Below are 22,481 nucleotides of genomic sequence, written 5' to 3'. Positions count from 1 at the left end.
CTCCGCCCACTCCCTCCTCCCCTTCTCTGAAAGGGACATGGGACCCCTCACCTATTCCAATACATGGGGACCTATCTCGGCTTCTACAACCAACCTACCCCCCCCCCCCCCCCCCCCCCAATCCCTAGGGTTGAGCAAAACCTGAGTCACCCCTTTCAGGATCACTCCAAAAAACCTCCTCAAACCCTCTGGAATCCAGCAAAAGTGCTGCCTCCTGTGGTACGAGAACTCTCACTCCACCAGGTGTTGGCGTAGTAAGTAAGACTGATACAAAGTTAAAGATAAAAAGGCATGCAAATAATGCTTGTGTATTGCTAAAACAAATCTGCTAACCAAATTACACTCCACCTCACCATTTAGTGCCTTTCGAACATACCCCACACCACCCTCCTAAGATTAGTGAGACATAATCACACGGACCCTGAAACTCAACCCACACTCTTCTGGGGTGCCTCCATACTTCACTTCCAGGGTTTCCACCATGGAGGAACACCTATCCCTGCCACTCCCTTCTAGTAGAGTGTCCCTCCCATCACTAGAAATATGACTCCTTATGCCAGTTCCTACTTCAAGGACCATGCCTACCACTGGAGCTAAAACACAAACCTGAACCTCCTAGTGTACGTCACCTCCCTCCTTCAAGTCAGACACCAAGTCTCTGGGCATGGGCTCTTCTTCTGCATTACTGCACGTAACAATTTTGCTGCAAACATCTGAGCTGGACTCTGCCCTCATGGCTTTCGACTCCAGCTCTCCCAAGCTCAGTTCATGAGCTACACAAAATTCCTTTCCCTAGGCTTAGGCTCTCTCGGACTCAGCCCTCCCGAGCTCTTGGTCCAGCTCTATCACTCTCCGCTCACAAGCTAGAAGCCATTTATATTTCTCTGTTTCCCCCTCAGGACCTTACCTCACTTTCAGAATCCTGCTCCTAAGACTCATCTGGCAGCGCCACATCCCAGTGTTTGTCCTGATAGCAATACAGGGCTGCCTCAAGATCCTCCCTTGTAGACCTTATCTTCACTGCCAGCCCCCTTTTCTTGCAGAAAACTTTTAGCTCCCTCATTGAATAGATGTACAGGTGCCAGAGGTCGATATCCATTCTGTCAAGGTCTAACGGGTGCAACAAGAACCAGAGTTTCAAGTATCAATCGAAAATCCTGGAGGACACTAGAGAACATACGAAGGAAAAAGAGTATGTGGTCATGTAATGGTATGCACAATGCAGTAGTGTACACCAATCACTCTATGTCAAGTACAAACCCAAGTCCTATTGCAACGCAGACCGTTGTTGTTAGAAATGGGGTCTCCAGTTGGCAGTTGTATGCACCCTGTTCAAGCAGGGACCATTCCCTCTAGTCAGGATTATGGGATTACACATCCAAGATAATGCCTTCTCACCCCTTGGTAGCTTGACACGAGCAGTCAGGCCTATCTCAAAAGCAATGTGTAAAGTATTTGTATGTAACACATACAGTAACGCAGTGAAAATACTACAAATCGGCACCACACCAATTTGGAAAAATAAAGTATCTTTATCTAAACCAAACATGACCAAAACGCCAAAAATCCAGCAACTCAAAATATCACTTTTAGAGGATTTTCGCAACTCTGTCCATAGAACTCTATGGATGCGGTGATTTTACACAAAGTACATTTTGTTGCGTTAAAAATTTACAAGGAAAACAGCCACAGAGGAGGGAAGTGTCGGAAAACACAGTGATGCGTTGGTTCCCGAGTGCCTGGAGAGGTGAAGCATCAGTTCATCTGCATGCAGTAGAAGTGGGGTGTCAAATCTGATCTGTATGGGGAAGCGATGCATTGAAATCCAAACCGGTTCTAGGCTGCGGGTGATACTTTGGAAAAACGTGGTGCACAGATGCGATGCATTGAAATCCGGACAAGATGGAGGTTGATGCAGCCACTGCAAACAGCCACTGCGTCGATTTCTTCAGCTGTCCAACAATGCTTCGATTCATTCAGCCGCACAGCAGGACCTGATAGAAGTCAGTGAGGTGGTCTTTGCCTTGGGAGACACTGATTCCTTAACTGGCTGCAGTGGTTTCTTCGGCCAGGGGCAGGCGCTGCATGGATTTCTTCAGCCCTTTGGTGGCGGTATGCGGAAATATCTCCTGCACATTGGCGCTGTACCTGAATAACTGGTGCTGGAAGGGCGATACACCGATTTTTATGGTTTCTAGCAGCAAAACAACATTCAAGGGCCAGAACTGGAATTGGTACCCCAAGGCATTTTAGAACATCTAGCAGTGGAGTTCAGGGATGCTGCAGATGAAGTCTTTGATGACCCTGAGACTTCCAACAGGAGGTAAGCCCACACAAGCCCTTGGAGAAACTTCACAAGCAGGATACACAGCAAAGTCCAATTCTTTTCCACTGAAAAGCAGAAGCAGCAACTGCAGGCCAACCCAGCAAAGCAAAACACAGCAAAGGGGTAGTCCTCCTCACAGCTCTTCTCCTTGGCAGAGGTTTCTCTTGATCCAGAAGTTTTCTGGGGTTTTAGGTCCAATCTCATACCACTTTTGGCCTTTGAAGTAGGCATACTTCAAAAATAATTCTTTGTTGATCACAAATTCCTGCCTTGGCTCCAGACACTCTACGGGGGTAGGGGGCAGAGACATCATTGTGTTAGAACAGGCACAGCTCCGTTCAGGTGTTGGTGATAACTCCTCCCACCACTCTAGCTCAGGAAGACCTACCAACCTGGTGATGGGCCATCAGGATATGGAGGACATACCTCATCTACCTTTGTGTAACTGTCCAGAGTGAATGCAAAAACAGGCCCCTCTCAGTCTAAACCAATGTTGATTCCACAGGCAGGCAGGGACACAGCATGGTTAAACAAGAACATGCCCACTTTCTAAAAGTGCAATTTTCAAACACAAAATGTAAAAAACAACTTCACTAAAATATATATTTCTTACTTCTAGGCTCAAGAAGCCCAAACTCCAATTCTCTATCTCTTCCTAATTGAAAGTTACACTTGTTAAATGTTGCAAGGCAGCTCCAAGTATACGCTTTGGTAGAAATAGCCTTTCAATAATGAAAAACGAAATTGGCAGCATATCAGGACATGTAAAACACACCAGCATGTCCTACCTTTCACATAAACTGGGGGCTACCTTGGGCCTGCCCTAGGGGTGCCTTAAAGGTAGTAAAATGGAGGGTTGGGGCCTGGAAAGTAGGTGCACTTGCCAGGTCGACATGGCAGTTTAAAACCACACTCACAGACACTACAATGGCAGCCGACATAAGTTTACATGCAAATAGCACAATCAATGCTGCAGGCACACTTGTAGCATTTGATTTAGGGAACCTGTGCACACACAGTGCACTTAACTAGGGACATACCAGTAAATCAAATATGCCAGCCCAATTGGGGAGAACCAATCAGAATCAAAATTTACACAGAGAGCATATGCACTTTAGCACTGATCAGCAGTGGTAAAGTGCCAAGAGTCCTACAGCCCACAAAAAACAGGTCAGAAAAAATAGGAGGCAAGAGGCAAACAGTCTGTTGATAAACCTTCAAAAAGGGTTAGGTCCAACAATAATAATATAAACACATAGCGTTGCAGCGGTTTAAAGTGGGAACTAGTGTAAATGGGCCACACTTTGTCACAAGCAGGATGTTCATTGCCATTCGATTCCAAGACAAAGCAAAAGCCAGAGCTCCACTGTACAGAAATCAATTAATTAGGGCAAGAGAGAGGATGAGGATGTGGCGTTACGGCCAGAGCTGCGACTTTGGAACTGGGTAACCTGGCTCCAGTCTCAGCGTTTCTCAACATCCTTTGACTCTGGGCACACTTCAGCTCCTCATGCCTAAAAAAAGAATAAAGTGATCCTGCGCTCTGTAACTGATGCATATGTAAAGTCCTCCTGCGGGTAGAGTTTGCGCCGTGGAAAACTGCAAAAAAGTGTGCCTGTGTGTTGGTAAAAAATATGAGGCACATTAAGATGCAGAGACTTGGATCACTATCCACAGCAATGTGATGGGAATTTCACATGACCACTTACAAATAATCGTTTCCAAAGCAAACAGTTGCTTTTTCTGTGGTTTGGACAGTGCACATTTTATTTTGAAAATCACATTCTGGCACTCCTGCTTCCTAGGCCTGGGAGTAAAATGTAATAATATAAAAAGTTCCTGCCTAGGAGGGTTTGTTGTGTAGGATTTCCTTACCAAATGTGTGGTTTTCTAGGGCGCCAGAGTTCCTGTCAGGCGGCAAGTGAAGGTTTTATTTACACCTTCCCTTCCAAGAAGTCTGGTAGATGGGGGAGGAGGGGTAGTCATTTTTGGGGCATGTGTGCGGTTGCGTGTACTCCTTTTAGGTCGAGCCTACTGGGCAGCGTATATGCTGACGGTTGCTAGACATATTGTGGCTTATCTTGAATGTAGAGGTCTTGGAGCCTGCCCATTGATTACCATTGGTTGGCTTTCCATGTCACACTCATTTGCCTGCTTCTTGTTCGTGCTCCAGCTTGTCAATATTGAGTTTGTCCGTCATATAGAGCATTACCTCTTTATCATCGCTTACATTGGCTGGCATCTTTGCTCTCATCGCTTGTGTTTTTTAGGTATAAAGGAGAGGCACTCAATAAAACCTGTCAATGCGTGCTCAATGGAGGGTGTAGGGTTGACACCTGGCTGGTTTTTCGCAGACATTATTAGTATTTTAATGTTGAGGCCAGAACAAACAGTTCAGAAAATCACTTACAGCTAGTATTTTTTCCCTGCCTCTGCATAAACCTTGAACAATAAACATAAGAAGAACCTTTAAAAGTGTTCTATAGCTGTCCTAATGATCCCTGGCTGATGATTAAAATAAACAAAGGACGAAAGACCATTAAAAAAAAGAAATACAGATGATTTTATAGAAGGTTCTCTTCAACTATCATGTCTAGGCTGTTGCAGAACAATTTATTAGTTTACCACCTATGTCTTTACCACTCATGTGCCTTCACCAAGCATGCCATGTAAAAACCCTGCTCCCACACACAAATTCAGCAAAAAGTCTGGTAGATGAGGGGAGGAATTTCTGGGGCATGTGTGTTTGATTGGGTGCCCTCCTTTTTAAATCAAGCCTATTAGCGTTAACGTTTTTTGTTAAAGAAATTACGCTTTTTTGAATTTTGAAGACACTTTATCATATTTTCATTAAACAGCATGGAAGCCCATAATTGGCTGTGTGCTCGTTCACCAGTGGTACATTAAGTAACAGTAGATGTTGTAATACCCAGAATAATGTGCTGCATGGCTAAACATTTATACGGTCTCGAAAGCGAAACCTATTGGCTATGTCAATGCTTGTTTAATTTGGTCTATAACTTTTTTAACACCTTAATTTGTTTTATGACTCTACTCAAGAACTTTGATCTTCTGTTCAGATGCACATATTTTACCAATAACTTGGGTTTGGAGTGATGTAGTAATGCCATATTACAAATGGAATAGTAAAGCATCACAGAATTGATAACCTGTAACAGATTACTACTTACAAGCTGGTGGTATTTTCATAAACATAACTATGGGAAAAACCTTCTGTAACATTATGCTTTATGTTCTTTCCCCAGTTAAAGGCCAAAAGCTGTGCAGCCAGGGGTTATAACACATCTTTTGTTTACTTTACCATTATTACTGCATGAAAATAGCACTCTTGAATTTAGACTGTTCCCTTCAAGGTCCTTTGTAGCATTCATTACCTTTAAATAACTTGCATAAGCATCTACAGTTTTTCAATATTTAACATTTACAAGTGTAAAATATGTTCACTTTATCTTAAATTTCTTTCTATCAGGTCGAAAGCTACTTTTAAGATCACCTTGACTTCAGACCCACGTCTCCCTTACAAAGTGTAAGTTTTGGACCCTATAGTGATTACTGATGTGAAAAATCTGTTGCATAACTCAACATGCTCCGCCAATCATTTGAGAAGTTTTTGAATGTCTCCACCCACATCTGTTACTGTTGCCCTCAAATTTCTCCATGGACTAGAAACACATTCTCTGGATCACTTCCTGCTTGTTTCCTTACTATTACCAATCTTATTAATGGCTCATGTTGTCTGGTTTCCATTCTACTTCTACCTGCTCCCAAGGTCACATAATCCATCAGGAATGGGAAATGCATATTACCTGATGCATGAAAGATGTTGAGTAAGATCAGTGACAAGAAGATTTATGGGCGGATTACGATGTGGCCCGTAAAGTCCCTGACCTGCGGTCAGAGCCTTGAGGGCCACATTCTAATGGACTTTTCGACCTCCTCATTATGATGGAGGCTGTCGGAAAGTAAACCAGCTGATCATTCCGGCTGGCTTCCGACAGGCTCAGAGAGCCCATTGGCCAGTCAAAAGCCAGCCAGTAATCTCAAAGGCGGGCCTTTCCGCCCTTTAGATTGCGATGCATGGTTTCCGACATGGTTTCCCTGCCGGGCTGTCACACATGGAAACCATGTTGAAAAGCTTATTTAGGGCCCCCCAGCTGGGCCCCCTTTGGTGCACGGGCTCCAGTTGGAGGCCGAGGGGGCACGTATGGTTCCCCCTGTTGATCCCTGCACCTTCTGGCAGGCTCCTTGAGGTGCCTGCCACGGGTTGCAAGGATGAACTCCACCTCCCTTTTCTCAATTGGAGCTTGTGTTATGGCTGGTTTACAGCTGTAACACCAGCTCCCATTTAGAAAAGGGAGCATGGGACCAAACAGTGTTCGGTCGCATTTCAATGGGTCACCCAGGACCTCTGACTGGGTGCCAGACGGTCGGTCCCAGGACCGTGTCAGTGTCGGGCGGAAGCAATTCCACCTGACATCGAAATCGGCCCCTTAATATCTATTTTGTCTGATGGACAACTACACATTAAATTACTGTAAACGGGGGCAGAGCTGTGGCACTACCAATCGGGAAGGTTTAAACAATTCCCATTAGTATGAAGAAAAGTGTGTAAGCCTGGGATTGGCGGGGGAGTCCTGAGCCCACCCACAGCTCAAAATATTCCTTGCTTTTTGGGAAAATAGCCAACCGCTGGGCCTATAGGTAGGCTGTGTGCTGACATTTTTTGCTAGAGGGGGAATTGCTGAAAGTAGCCAGCATTTCTTCGTGGCTGAAGCACACACTGCATCCCAGGTGCTGAAAGAACCTACAGAAGGGAAGAAGGCCAAGACAGCCTTTACAGCACACCACCTGCGTACTCTGGTAAAGGGGAACTCGGGGACTAGAAGACTCTTCTAATTACTACTCCAGTTCCTGGGATAAGTTCTTTGGTGTTCCCTAGGCCTCCTATCATGCCCTTTTGCCCTTCGCTTTGGCTCTTTAATTTGCCTGGCTCATGCCTAGAAATGTTTGTCCCTTTAGCCTTAAAGGGCCTGTTCCCTGTATCCTCATAACTGTGCTCTTTGCTCGACTAAAGTTATCTTCCTTTCATGCTGGCCCACTCACAAATGTGTCTTTATGGCTTTCCTATGTCTCTTTTCAACATCCCCCCCCCCTATCACTTCATTATTTCTCACTGTATTGTTTTTCATAATCCGGACATTTGTAGGCCAGATCATTTATTTCTGATAATTTCCATTGCTGAAATGCCTGATGGACAGACGTTTGTGTACCAGGAGGCTAAACGGGAGTTCCTGCTGTACAGAAAATGTCTCCAAAATGTATTTACAGGTGTATTTGATGTCCTTTATAGAGGTGATAATCAGACCGTATTGAGAGCAGGGGCATAAGCTACCTAGAGATGTCCAAAAGCTGCCTAAATTTAGATTGCTAGTGCTAGCCAAACAAAAGAGTTGGAGTATACATACAGCATGTCCACCGATCACTTTAACACCGCTTCTACTGCTCTGCCCTGATGCTGCAACTGGTGTAAGCTGTTGGGTGTTCACTGTATTTTGTCACTTCTTATGTGAAAAAGAGTAATCGCATTGTCATCAGGGTGGGGCAAGAATGTTTCTCAGTACGTTTAAAAACTCACTTTTAATAATGTATTGCTAAAGCATTATTTGGTAGCACACTAGCATTTACAAACAGCAGATTTTCAATTGAAATGACCACAAACATTTCCACTAACCTACACTAACATGCAGTTTTACTGATAAAACTATATTGCGTATAAACAATAATCTGTGGAAATTGGGTATCAGCAAAAATGTTTATCATTTGCACATCACCAAGTAAAGTGTTCCGAATTGTTTTCATCCTATTAAAAAACCTTTTTCATCTCACATAATTACAAAAAAGTGCTTTTATAACTGCTAAAATATATTTTGAACTGTGTGCACAGTTCATTTGCAACCTATTTAAATTTTGTGTTAGAAAAAAAAACCTGACTTCCTACAGCCTTTCATTTCACTCTTTTTTATTTCGGTAATTTTTTATTGTAGAAAAATATATATTTACATGGAGCATAACATATACATGGGTGGAGGAAGAGGAAAAAGAGAAAAGGGTGAAAGAAGAAGAAAAAGAGAAAAACGCCGTTAGGGGTCTCGGCTTCGCTTCCAGCTTCCAGTCTTATTGGAGTTAGTCCGATTGCCAGTCTTTCGAGCTCGACTTGTTGTTGGGGTCCTCCGTCCCTTTGTCTGGCTTGGTTGTCATCCTTGGTCCCACGCCCCGGAGGAGAAAATAGAGAGAGAGAGAGAGAGAGAGAGAGAGAGAGAAGAAGAAGAAGAAGAAGAAAGGAGCATTGCAGGTTCCGTTCCTGGTGTGTGCACCATCAGAAAAAGGCAAAGGTGCACTGCATCTATAGGCTCTGTGTCTAGCTGCACTGCCTATGGGGGTTTGTGCGACGATAGGTAATTGTCTAGGGACTCCCACATATTCGACTGCCTGTGTGTTTTGGGTGAGTGTGTCGCTGTGATGTTGTCAGCCCCTCGTAGGAAAGTGACCCAATTGAGCCATGCTTTAGGCGTGGCTTTCCCTGTGTCTTTCCAATTGTTCAGAACTGTTTTGACTGCCGCTGTCAGTAGTAGGTCGATGAGGTTACGGTCCTCTTTAGTTGTGATTGAGGGGGATGTGAAACCCAGTGCCAGGCTGTGGAAATCTAGGTGCATGGTGACCCCTGTGATATCGTTTATTAGTGTTTCTATTATGTTCCAGAATTTCCTAACCTTGGAGCAGTGGAAGAGTAGGTGTGCGAGGTCTCCTTTTCCCTTGTTGCAATTCCAGCAGGAGTCGCTGTCGCGGATTCCCATGGATGCTAGGCGGGCGGGTGTCCAGTATGCCTTATGTATGAGCCAGAATTTAGTCTGGTTTAGGGCTGCCGTAACCTTTTTCCTGGAAGTGGATCTCCATAGCTCGGATCTCTCGTCCTCACTTAGCACCCTACCCGCTAGTGTGCCCCAATAAATCTTGACTTTATCGTTGAGTTTGGTGGATTTGGGGCAAAGGGCCTTGTAGAGGTGTGCTACTTGGTGTCCTAGTATGTTAAGGTTGGTGGCGTATTGTATGAGTGATGGTGTTAGACCGTTGAGGTTTGCCTTCCTTATTGCTACCTTGATCTTCAGAAAGTTGTACAGTTCTATGCTCTCTAGGTTGTGTTCTTCCATAAGGGTGTCGAAAGTTAAGTTTGTGCCTTGTTTCTGTAGGTTGATGGCAGTGGAGATGCCGTGTCTGTACCATGAATGCATGTTCAGAGTCTTATCCCTGTATTTTATTGTGGGGTTGTGCCAAATGTACTCGAATTGGGTTTTCTTTATGCTTGTTCCCATTAGTTTATCAACACTTAGGAGCGCTGATTTTGTGTTCCTTAGGACGGGGTTGTCTTTGATTGCTGGGTGTCGGGTAGCGGTGAGAAGGGCGATGGGGTTCATCCCTTTTAGTAGTCCTGGCTCAAGTGTCAGCCACACCGGGGTATATTCCGGTCTCGGGGTGAGCCAGTGTAGCCCCTGTCTGGCTATGCACGCTTTTTGGAATGCTTTGAAGTTGGTTATGTTTAGGCCGCCTAGGTCTTTCGACAGTCTGAGCTTATGTAGGCTTATTCTGGGCTTTTTCCCTCTCCACAGAAAGTTATTCAGCATTTTGTCTAGTCTCTTATGGAAGTCTTCTGTGTTTATCAGTGGCAGCATGTTCAGCATGTAATTCACCATTGGTGTGAGCATCATTTTGATCGCTTCCACTCTCCCCCACCACGTGGTGAATTTGGGAGACCATCCTTCTACTCTTTCCTTTATTTTCTGTAGTATGGCTTGCTCATTGTGTTCTAGTGTGGATCTTAGGTCTCTCTCGAAGAGGAGGCCCAAGTATTTGATAGGTTTCTGTTGCCAAGTAAGGCCCGACGAGCCTAACACCGTTTTAGTGGTATGGACGTTCAGCGGTTTGCACTCGGATTTGTCCCTGTTTAATTTGTATCTCGAGACCTGGGCATATTGTTCTATCGTTTCCATCAGCGCTTTGATTGATCTCTCTGGGTCTTTGGTGATTATTAGCACGTCGTCTGCATATGCCGCTAGCTTAAAAGTTTCTCCCTCTACTGGTATCCCTGCTATGTTTGTGTTAGTTCTGATCATGTTTAGGAGTGGTTCTATCGCCAGCAGGAACAGGGCTGGCGAGAGCGGGCACCCTTGTCTGGTCCCCCGTCCTAGGTGAAGTAGTTCTGATGTCCCTCCGTTTACTACCACCCGTGCTTTGGGGTCGTTGTAGAGGGCCAGTACCATCTTCCTATAGTTGGGTCCGAGCCCGAATTTCACCATGCACTGGTCAAGGAATGGCCAGGACACCCTGTCAAAAGCTTTCTCAGCGTCTAAGGCTATCATGACCGCTGCGTTGCTGCTCTTGGAGGAGTGGTTTATTATGTGGCATAGCAGCCTCGTGTTGTCGTGGGACATGCAGTTTTTAAGGTAACCTACTTGGGAGCAGTGTATAAGCTTCGGTAGGTGTGCGTTGAGTCTGGTTGCTAGTATTTACAGTCTACGTTTATGAGTGAGATTGGTCTAAAGTTCTTTGCCTGGTTTGTGTCCTTGCCTTCCTTTGGTATTACTATTATGTTTGCTTCCGCCATTGATGGTGTCATGCGTCCATTCTGGACATACTTCGTGAAAACTTCCTTCATTGTGGGTCTGAGAATGTGCAGGTACTGCTTGTAAAAGCCGTCCGTGAAGCCGTGTGGCCTAGGTGCCTTGTTGTCTTTGAGGCTCGCTGTGGCTCTCCCTATTTCGTCCTCCGTTATGTTTAGGTCGAGGATGTCTCGTTCCTTATCTGATAGCGTTGGTGTGGATATGCGTTCTAGGAGTTCTTTGCCCCCATCTTCTCGTAGTGTTTCGTCCCTCGTGTAGAGTTTCTCGTAGAAGTCTCTGAAGACCTCCAATATCTCTTTGTTTGCAGTCTGGGACTTGTTATGTCTGTCTTTGATGGCCTCTATTGAGTGCTGTTTCTGTTTTCCCTTAAGGTAGGATGCCAGGTTTTTCCCTGCTTTGTTTGCGGTGCATGGGTTAATAGCTTTGTATTTATTTATCCAGGTCCCTGCTCTTTCACTCAGGATTTTGTTAAGTTCATACTTCCATTTAGTTAGGCTGGTGAGGGTGTTCCTATCTTCTAAGTTGGCTATGTGACCATTCTCTAGGTTTTTGATTTATTTTTCTAGGTCGGCAATCTTTTTGTTTCTTTCTTTGTTCAGCCTTCCCTTGATTGTCATAACGGTCCCTCTGATGGTGGCTTTTAAGGCGTCCCATAGCAGTTCTCTGTGTATCTCGGGGGTGTCGTTAATTGCCAGGTACTCTTTTATTGCTGTTCCGATCTCTGCTTTCGCTGAGATGTTGGCAAGCAGATTGTCGTCAAAACGCCATCTGCGAGTTGGCTTCTCATTGTGCTTCCCTGATAGGGTAAGGCTTATGTGCGAGTGATCTGAGATGGTCCGAGGCCCAATTTCCGTGTGGTCTATGAGGTGGGTGTGTGTTTCTGATATGAGGATGTGATCTATTCTGCTGTAGGAGTTGTGTGGGTTGGAGTAAAAAGTGTATTCTCTGGCATCTGGGTTTTGGAGGCGCCATGGGTCCTTGAGGCTAAGTTTGGAGCACTGGTTTTTCAGGATGTTCCCCTTGTGTGTTGCTTGGCTCGGTCTGTGCGGGTGCTTGTCAATGGCTGGGTCTAGAACCTGGTTCATATCTCCAGCGACGACAAGAAGGTCGCCTAGTGGTAGAGTGTGTAGTTGTGCTCCTACCTTGTCCCAGAAGGGCCTGTCGTCGGTATTTGGGCCGTAGATGTTGGCCACATGTATGGTTTCCCCGGCTCTCCTTAGGCTGGTCACTAGAGTTCTACCCTCGGTGTCTGCCTGTGAGTTCACCACTGTTAGCTTGGAGTTCTTGCTGGTTAGTGTCACTACCCCATTTTTCTTGTTCTGTGCTGCTGACCCTCTTACTTCGCCTATCCAGCTGGCCTTGAGGCGCTCTATGTCCTCAGCTTCTAATCTTGTCTCTTGCAGTACATAGATATCGCTCTTAACTTTCCTCAGGTGTTCTAGTACTTTCCTTCTTTTCCCCGGGCTGTTAAGACCTTTGACGTTTAGGTATACTATCTTAATATCAGTTGAGAGGTTGGTTTGGTTGTTGTGTGTCATTTGTGGTGGTGTGCATCTGGCGATCTGTGTGGCCTCGCTCTGTGTGGATTGCTATTGCTGCCTCTCCCTAGCCCTTGGCTTGCTTGTGGGTACTTGTGCTTATGCCTGCGCTTGTTGCTCCTAGATGGAAGTGTGGAAAGTTGGAAGAAAGAGTAGTAGAGATAGAGAAAAAGAGTAACCCCATGTATGTAGTTGCGATGGAGTTGGTATCTTGGAGTTTCAGCTGCGTGGTTACTCTTTGTTGTGGGAGTGGTGATACGAGTGCCTCTTGGGCTTTTTGCACTTCTCGCAGAAGTTAAGTTGTCCTTGGACTTTGTCTTTGAAGTGTCAGAGACTGCGACTTGGAGTGAGACTGGGACCTGCAATGGGCCAACGACTTGGAGCGGGTCTGATGCTTGGAGTGCATCCTATTTCGCTTAATGTTCTCTGTAGTGTGTAGTTTTACCTTCCGTAGCCTGATAGCCCTTGGTAGAACAGAGAGCATTTGTTGCATGCCTTTGAGCTGTCCCTAGACACCATAGGAAGACCTCATATAGATCCGTGGGTTGTATGTGATTTCATAAAAAAACGTTTTAATGGAATACCGTATTTCATATAAACGGCTTAATGGATGCTTTCAGAATGATTGGCATTTTCCCTTTCATAGAAACCAATTCATAGAATGTCCTTTTTTCGAAGTTGGCTTCTGCAAGCTTTTGTTATGTTATGTTATGTTAAGGTGAGCTTATAGAGCGCTCTGTCACCGTGGGTTTCCTGGCGCTGATCTGGTGCTGGGGGTGGACAGCGGGGGTTAGCCAGATTGTGGGAAGAGCCATGTTTTCAGAGATCTACGGAATTGGAAGAGCGAATTGGAGGATTTAAGTGAGGGTGGGAGAGAATTCCAGAATTTAGGGGCCAAATGAGCGAATCTCCGACCTCCGATTCTGCAGAGTTTGAAAGAGGGGACAACCAGGAGGCGGAGGTGAGAGGATCTGAGGTTGTGTGAGGGACAATAGGGACTGATAAGGGATTTCAAGAATGCAGGGCAGGGACCAGTTAGAGATTTGAAGGCAAGGCAGCCGATCTTAAAGGCTACCCTCGAAATGACAGGAAGCCAATGCAAGTTGGTAAGAAGAGGTTTAGCGGATTGCCATTTCGGGATCCCGAAGGCCAATCTCGCCGCTTGGTTCTGTACGATCTGCAGCCTCGAAAGAAGGGCCTTGGGCAGACCGTGATAAAGGGAATTCGAGAAATTCAAGCGGGAGAGGACAAGAGCCATGATGACTTGAATCAAAACTTCGGGAGTCAGGAGATAGGCCACCTTCCTAATCCTGCACAGCTGGTACATGCAGAAGGAGACCACCGCCCCTATCTGGGGCTTAAGGGATAGCTCAGAGTCAATAATGACCCCGAGACTCTTCACAGAGGCCACAGGGGTGGGAGGAAGGCCTAGCTCTACCGGCCAGAAGTGCGGGCCCCAGTGGATAGAGCTCTTACCAGGGAGAAGGAGCTCCGTGTTCCCGGGATTCAGTTTGAGTTGATTCTGGCTCATCCACTGGAGAGTGTGGGACATAACCGCCTGAAAATTAGTGATAGCAGAAGGAGAATTGAGAGGAAAGATGAGTTGCAGGTCGTCAGCGTAGTTAAAGACGGTGACGTCCCACTGCCTCAGAGAAAAGAGAAGAGGTCGAAGATACAGATTAAAGAGAAGGGGGGATAAAGAGGAGCCCTGGGGAACCCCGCAATGTGATCGTTCCTTAGGTGCCGTGAAGGTGCCCAGACTAACTGTCTGAGACCTCCCGGTCAGGAAGGATTCGACCCATGCCAACGCCAGGCCCTGGATGCCTGCCTGCTCGACACGATGGAGAAGGATGTCATGGTCCACCGTGTCGAAAGCGGCCGACCGATCTAAGAGAAGGTGTGAATGAAGTGTTTGCAGGTACAAATTGCAGAATTTATTTTGTAGAAGGTATTTATTTCAGTCTGTTACATGTGTGGACATTATTTCGGATTTATATCTTTTACATGTCATACAATAATTTTGGATGCTTTTAATTTACTGAACTCTTACCACCTCTAAACACCATCTTTTTAACCTGTCACCCTTGGTGTGGTTTCCCCTGTCTTTTTGCCGTCTGACCTCCTGTATTGCTGATTTCCTTTCAGCTGGCTATAGGATTCTGGGCACTTTACCACCGATAACAAGTGCTAATGTGCATGTGCTCTGTACTCTAAACATGGTAACATTGGTTTAACCACAATTGGCTTATTTAATTAACTTACTAGTAAAGTGGTCTACATGTGCCCAGGGCCTGTAAATTAAATGTTACTAGTAGGCCTGCAGCACTGATTGTGTCACCCACTTTAGTAGTCCTGTAAATATGTCTCAGGCCTGCCATTGTAGAGCCTGTGTGTGCAGTTTCAAACTGCCATTTCGACCTGGGAAGTTAACCTTCTTGCCAGGCCTAAACCTTTCCTTTTATTACGTATGTTAACCCCCTAAGGTACGCCTTATGCAGCCCTTAGATCAAAACTGACTGGCTCATCACCACTTTCCTTAGTTCAAGTCACACAAGCCAAGATCCTACCAACGATAGCCTACAGCAGTGGACTACAGAGGGAAAGGGATTCCAAGATCCTGTAAAGCACAATTATAAGAGCGTACAGAATTAACTTCGGCTTGCCCAACCACACCTCACCAGCACAGATTGGGTTGGAATTTGATCTACAAAAACAGACCTTGGCAAGCAAGGAACTTACATTATGACCTGGAACAAAATCTGGAAAACCTCACCAGAAACCCTCAACCACAACTAAAGGCTAGAACTAAAACAGATCCACTTGTCACCTGCCCCAAGCTACCTCAATTTTTTTGTGGGCAGCACAGGGCTATCACAACTCTGAGAAACACCTGTAACTAACACCGCATTAAAAAAATTGGTACAGAAAACAATAAAACTTCTATCACCGTTTGAAGATAAAGCTGCACTATCGAAGAGTGCTCATGGCTTTAATGACCTTGAGAACTTGTAGTGCTCTGCATCCCCCTCCTCAAAAAAATATCTGGGGCTGCTACCTTTCACACAGCATCTCCTGCATTAGCTTGGGGATCAGGGAGGTTCCTCTTGTTGATTATGCAGCACAGCACCTTTTATGCACCTGCAAAGTACTCCTGAAGGAACGGAAACAGATACTGAAACATCACTTCAGCCAAAGAGGGATCCGAACACGGAGGCAAGCTGTGCTGGCATACTTTGCACCAGAGGACCCACAGTTGAACTGACGATTGTTAAAATTCTTGACATTAGTGGCAAAAAAGATCCAGCTCACTGAGAGAGGGACGCACGGCTAAAACAACCCACAGCAAACCTAAAGCACTTTTGAGGAAATCATTGAACCCACGTTACACTTTTCACCCCTCTAAGTCCCACCAGCATAAAAACATTAAATAAATTTGTGTGTGAAATGGGGTCCCCATCAATGGACACTCCTCCAAACAATGTGAACTCAAAAACTCAGTTCACGACTACTACAGTTTTAGAATTATCTAACCAACATTTTATCCATTTCTTTTTTTGTAAAGAACATTTTAATGCTCTACATTTTAAGCAATGGTTTTTATTAACTATGCTAATAAAATTAACTTGAACTTGAACCTAGGCAGCCCTATGGGCAGGGTGCAGTATATTTAAAAGGTAGGACATGTACTTTTGAGTTTTATGTGTCCTGGTAGTGAAAACTATTAAATTCGTTTTTCACTACTGCAAGACCTATCTCTCCCAAATGTCGACATTGAGATTGCATGGTTTTATTTTTCATTTGGGAAACAATATAAATTTAGGAGTTTGATGTCTGTGGACTCACATTTTAAAATCACAAGTCTGAAAATGCCACTTTTAGAAAGTTGGCATTTTTTTAAGCATCGTGTGCCTCATTTTGTGTCTTAATACACGTTATGTTTGGTGACAGCTGGGCTTTGTGCTTTCCCTCTAGACAGTCACACACAAATGGAGCTGGGGTGTGACATTTACATCCTGATGGCCCCTTCACGGCTGAGCTAGAGTGGGAGGGAGGAGCTGACACTTGCACCTTAATAGGGTTGTGCCTGTCCCCACACAAAAAAACGCATTCCCCCCTAAAGTGAGTGTGGTGCCAGGGAAGGAAAGGCAGGGACCTTGTGATCTTCAAAGGCCTCCTTGAAGTCTCTGCCAGCCTCAAAGGCACAACTTGGGTATAAGTACTGGACCCCTGACACCACCAAATCAGAACTTTGCTGGAACCAAGGACATTCTGCCAGGCAGAAGAGCCACTGTGTGTAGGAGGGACTGCCACTCTGCTAACTGCTTTGCTCTGTTGGCCTGCTGATTGCTGTGCTGTAGGAGGGACTGCCACTCTGCTACCTGCTTTGCGGTGCTCGCCTGCTGCCTACTGATTCTTGCCTTGGAGTGAGAAAGACTGGACCTGCTCTCTACATCAGGGTTTCCCAAACTGTGGTCCGCGGACCCCCAGGGGTCCGTGACACATTCCCAGGGGGTCCGCCGGACTGGAGTGCCTTCCGTCATCAATACTAAAGCGCTAAGTGAATCCTGTTGATTCACGTGCAAGCTTTCAACTGAAATAAAGGTACTTCACCTTTAAATCTGCACGTCTCCCCTTCATAATTTCTTCAAAAACACACGCACCTTTCAAGCGCCCATGCGCTGCTACAAGCCCTGTGAATGACAGCGAGGGGCTCTGGCTGCACAGTGCGCAGAGGCTGTGTGTGGGACGGACTGTAGCAGGCAGGTCAGATTCAGAGCTCTGGTCTCAGGAATTCAAGCATAGCGAACCGGTAAGTTTCTTAGAAGTTGCTAAAAAAAACCTTCCTGAAACTTTGGATTCCAGAGGCTGCAAGCAGTGTTTGTCTTGTTGATGCGTCTGCCAGCAAAAGCGATACCAGACCAAGTTATTGGCGGACGTGGCTATTACAAGTATAACAGTGTTTGCAGCATTACACCGGGAAACCGCCCTATCACAGGCCGAGCCTTCCTTGCCACTCTTAAGTGTTTGAGAATAAAAGTGCATTTCCCAATCTCTCCTCTGTTTATTTCCAGACTTGCAGCTCCTCATCCCCAGAGAGCGCTGGTAGAAGGAGTCTACCCCGCATAAGGCAGTGCTTCTGATTATGTTATGTTTGGTTTTATCTTACAGTAAATGGTATTTATGTCCCACACATTAGTAAATCCATCTCAGGAGTGTACGGGGCCGCTGCTAGAGCTCTCTCTGCGGGAGGTATCCCAGATTCTTGAAGCCTTGATTGGTGACACATTAATCCTTTTCATAGCATATAGACAACATTCGTGGAAAGAGCCATTGCAGCTAGGCAGGCGTCGAGTGACAAACCATATCTCTGGTTTCTAGCACAGTTAGTCCTTATTGGACAGCATCTTCGGGTAGTATTGTCGTCACCACTCATGGCCTGAGGGTTGTGGAATTATTTCACTCCAAGTTATGTTCTCTGCGTGCTTGACTTTATAAGGGTATTGAGGAAGTGTAGCTAAGACTTGCACTCCGGGGATGTACAGTATTTGGAACTCTGATATGGTGTGACAGAAATAATTACACTCGATAGTCTCTATGTACAGCCAGGGCTGTATCTCTGAAAAAGGGTAGGGATTTTATTTGCAGGTAGGAAAGTCCTGCAGTTAAAATAACTTCACAAAATCAACAGTTAGTAAAACACAATAATATCACTTATCTGGTACATTTATCACCTGGGCACCATATCTAATGTCAATAATGAGTGTGTCAGCTTTTCTTGGAAACTCAATTTTTTGCTGCAGGTTGTGTTTCTACAACTGTTCAAAGGGGTCACAGGTGGGTGCTTCAATGTATGGTTTTGACTATAAATTATCATGTTTCCTAGTTTGCTGTCCCAGAATATTACCTTGGCTTCATAGACCAGTCTGAAGTTGGATCATCAGTTCTAGGTGGCATGTACCCTGTGGGTTCTGGATGGCTCATTTATTTTTGACAATCTCATGCAGGCTGCAGTCCACAAGCCTTCCTTTCTGGATCTTGGCAGATAGGGCCCTCTGTTTCTTCACACTGGTCCATAGAGCTACCTCCTTCAAGGGTACTGTAGAGCCGATTTTTCCAGTATTTATGTCTGGTCCTTGCAGATAAAATCCCTTTGAAACATCTCTCTGGGCACAGCTTTCTTCTAAGTCCAGATGAAGTACATCTATTGGCTGGATGGGGCTTTGGGAGACTGGTTGGATCTTGGGGCCAGACAGAACCCAGGCAGTCTTTAAAATATGTACACTTTCCTTATCTGGGCCCAGTGCATGTTTCCTGGCTTGCTTCCAAGACTCTCTGGAAGGCAAATTGTGAGGCTGGTATTGATTCCTAAAGTTACGTGAGTTAGATTGACCTAAACCGGATACTCTCAGCCATGGACTCTGGTTGCTAGATTATGGCCAACACTAAACGAAGTGGGTGGGGGTGGACAGAGTTTGTTTGGTGCAGCAACAGAGAAGCTTCTGTGCAGGATCTGGATTGTATTTGTACTTAGCTCAACAAAGACTACAAGGTCCCAGAGCTCAGATTTCGCGGACTGTTTGGTAAGCAATTTGTTATGTCAGCAAGATTAATAAAGATATCCTGCTGCTTCATCCTGTTTTCCATATTACACCTATCATCTTGTATACACAGTCTTCCTGCAGTATCACAACACTCGTATGAGATCACTGATTTTATTCTCACTGACATGAACAAAAATGAATGTGTGTCCTCATGTAATGTAACTGGTGCTATGTAAAATGCTCGGATACCCGATTCGGGTCAAGTTTGCGCTATATAAAAGTCTGCAAAAAAAAAAAAAAAAGGCAAAACACCAGCATTCCGGCACCTCGGACCAGGAGGAGAACGTTAGTGTTTAATTAACATTGAAAAGTTAGTCGCTGAGATGCAGCACCATCCTTCCCATTAAAATGTTTTTATTTTTGCATACTTTTCTAGATAAAATAATAAAAGCTTTAGTAATGCAAGTATTTGTTTGGTGTGTACTTGTTTGTGTATTTTTTGTGAATTACTGATTTAATTTTTTGAAATTTAAATTGTAAAAATTGCTTGGGGGTCCCCGGGCTCCAGTAGTGATTCAGTGGGGGTCCTCAGGAGTCAAAAGTTTGGGAACCACTGCTCTACATCTTTGAATCTAAGTTTCTCCAAGGGCTTGCTTGCTTGCCTCCTGTTTTTAAAGTCTCAGGGCCATCGAACACTTCCTTGAACTCTGATTCAGCTGCTAGACTCTGCCAACTTTGAGTCCTCCCCTGCCAAGAGGTGCCAATCCAGTCCCGAGCCTTGAACGTGGGCTCAGCAGCTGATTTCCTGCAAAAAGAGATGCAGCAATGACTCTATACCAATCGGACCCACCGCAATGCTAATCCAAGGCCATTCCTGCACAGCTCGACATAGACACAGTTCCCGACTGGTATGCACCTGTTACAACGCAATTTTTACAACGCACTACCACTACAACGCAGGCATTACAACGCATACCATTACAACGCATTGCGATGGGGGGCGCTCTAGGATAAGAGGTAAGTTTAATTTACTATCCAACACCTTCCCTAGGGTCCACGGGGACTGGAGTTAGAATAGTAAATTATACTTACCACTATCCAGCACCCCAAAGCGCTATGCGTTGTAACGGTATGCGTTGTAAATACCGCGTTGTAATGGTATGCGGAGTAAAAGTATGCGTTGTAACGTCATACATCCTTCCCGACTGCGAGGCTCAACAACGACACAGCACTGATCCGAGGACATCCCTGCGCAGCTCGACGCAGTCGCAGTGCTTGCATCATAAAGGGTTCAATAATGACACCAGACCTGACTTCGAGGCTTGGGGGCGATGCATCAGCCCAGCTGCGTGAATTGGAACCGACACATCGAGTCAACACTGACCCTTGTTCCATCCAAGGTACCATTTCAGCAGGGCCCTGCATGGGTCCTGTATCTGTCCTGCCATTCATCGCGATCAGCCCGAACTTTGGATTAACCGCGGTCCAGCGCGACCTCAAGTAACAGTTAAGCGCCATTGAGGTCTAAGCACTATATTTCAGTTTATTCTTTAAATAATCATATCTTGAGTTCTTCTTATTGGACTTTCTACGTTTTGCTCTTGTTTTACTCAGATAAATATTCTATTTCTAAACTGGTGTGGAGTCTTTTGTGGTGTTTTTACTATGTTACTGTAGTTTAAGTGTTGCACAAGTACTTTACACAATGCCTCTTAAATGAATCCTGACTGCTCAGTGCCAAGCTACCAGAGGGTGAGCACAGGTTAATTTAGGTTGTTTATCTGACTTACCTTAACTTGGATTGTGATCCCTAATTGGACAGGGTGTACACCTCTACCAACTAGAGACCCAGTTACTAACACCATAAATCCTTTGCTGTCCCCTAAAAATGCCTCTCCCCACTTAAACTACACTCATCCCTGATCCCTAAACTCCATTGATCCCTGAGCTCTAGAAGTCATTTCTAACCCTAAATTCCACAAAAACCCTTACCACACCTAAACTCCACCGATCTCTGACCCCTACACTCCACGCATCCTGGAACCCTTAAAATCCTTTCTACTCCTAAACTCTACCCATCTCTAAACTAAAACCCCCTCACAACCCAAATTTTCACCCCTTCCTGAACCTAAAAATAAAATGTCTATGCCTAAATCACATCCATCCCTAAACCCTTAAAATCTCTCACCACCTCCAAACTCCACTCATCCCTGAACTCTAAAAAAAAACCCTCACCACTCCTGAAACCTACCCATTCTTGACTCCATAAATCTCTCACCACACATAAACTCCCCATCCCTCAACTCTAAAACCCTTTCTACATATACACTCTACCTATCCCTGAACCCTTAAACCCACACACCTCGGTAATCTCTATCCATTATTTAACATTAAAATCCCTTTACCACCCCAAAACTCTACCCATCGCTCAACCTTTTAACACAATGTTAACCATCTACCTTATACTTTGCTGGTTGAAGGTGGGCCTCAGTCTAGACTGACCTCTTTGACAACTGTTCACTACCAGGAGATGCCTATTCCCGCAACTGTGAGCTGCTTGATTTAAAATCAAACCCAAAAACGAGTCCTTTAATTAGGAAAAAGGCCTTGATGACTTAGTATGACAAAGGTAGATCTGAAGACAAATGCAATAACTTAACTCAGTAATTTCTTCACTTTTTAGTTTTTTGTGGCAATACCACTAATAATATATTGTCAAACGTTACTGCCTTTCAGTTTGTTTTAGTTTCTTTGTGTACATATTTGTTCATAAAAGCTGATATACAAGCTCTAACACACAGCTCACAATTTTTTCTCTATTTCAGATTAAGCGTACCTGAAGGCACTCCTTTTACTGCAGTACTGAAATTTGCAGCAGAGGAGGTATGTTCTAAGTATAGGCTGTATATATGAAGGTACCCCCTTCTCTCCCCTCTCATTCCATTTGCCCTGTATCTCACTGTCTCTTGCTCTTCTCTCTGCATCTCCTCTTCTCATGTTCCCACTTTCCACTTCCCCCTCCACTTATGCTCTTCCATTCCTACAGCTATTACAACTTAATATGTTCGCGGCAACAGCATTATGATATGCAACCTTCACCCATTTAAAAATATATAAATATATATTTTATTGATGTGTATTAGAAGTCTTGTTCACTTCTCATTTGTTTCTGTTAATTTTTGGTGCCTTGCTTCAGACAGCTTTAGCACTGTAACCAGTCCTTTACGTATACTTACAGCAGATTTTGTGGTCCCACATGCTCATAATTGGGAAGCTTGTTTATCTATATCAGCTCTCTGCTCCTAATTCTTCAATACCTTTCCATCCTATTCTTGTGGTTGCCCCTCCCAGAGGAGCATGTTAGCCTCATTTTACTTTG

The 22,481-nt window shown here is 44.9% G+C and overlaps 1 protein-coding gene across 1 annotated transcript in view; it reads left to right on the top strand.

Annotated features, from left to right (window-relative positions):
* Positions 1–22,481, top strand: part of UFM1 (ubiquitin fold modifier 1) — a 165,987-nt gene that overhangs the window by 20,621 nt on the left and 122,885 nt on the right. Inside the window, exons 2-3 of the mRNA XM_086935068.1 lie at positions 5,817–5,873; positions 21,928–21,985. Coding sequence (XP_086791194.1) covers positions 5,817–5,873; positions 21,928–21,985 — 115 coding nt within the window. The remainder of the gene's footprint in view (positions 1–5,816; positions 5,874–21,927; positions 21,986–22,481) is intronic.

The sequence above is a fragment of the Lissotriton vulgaris genome, chromosome 8 (assembly GCF_964263255.1).
Source record: "Lissotriton vulgaris chromosome 8, aLisVul1.2, whole genome shotgun sequence".
Taxonomy (NCBI): Eukaryota; Metazoa; Chordata; class Amphibia; order Caudata; family Salamandridae; genus Lissotriton; species Lissotriton vulgaris.
Note: the sequence above shows the minus strand (reverse complement) of the source record. Positions and strands in the feature narration are given on the sequence as shown.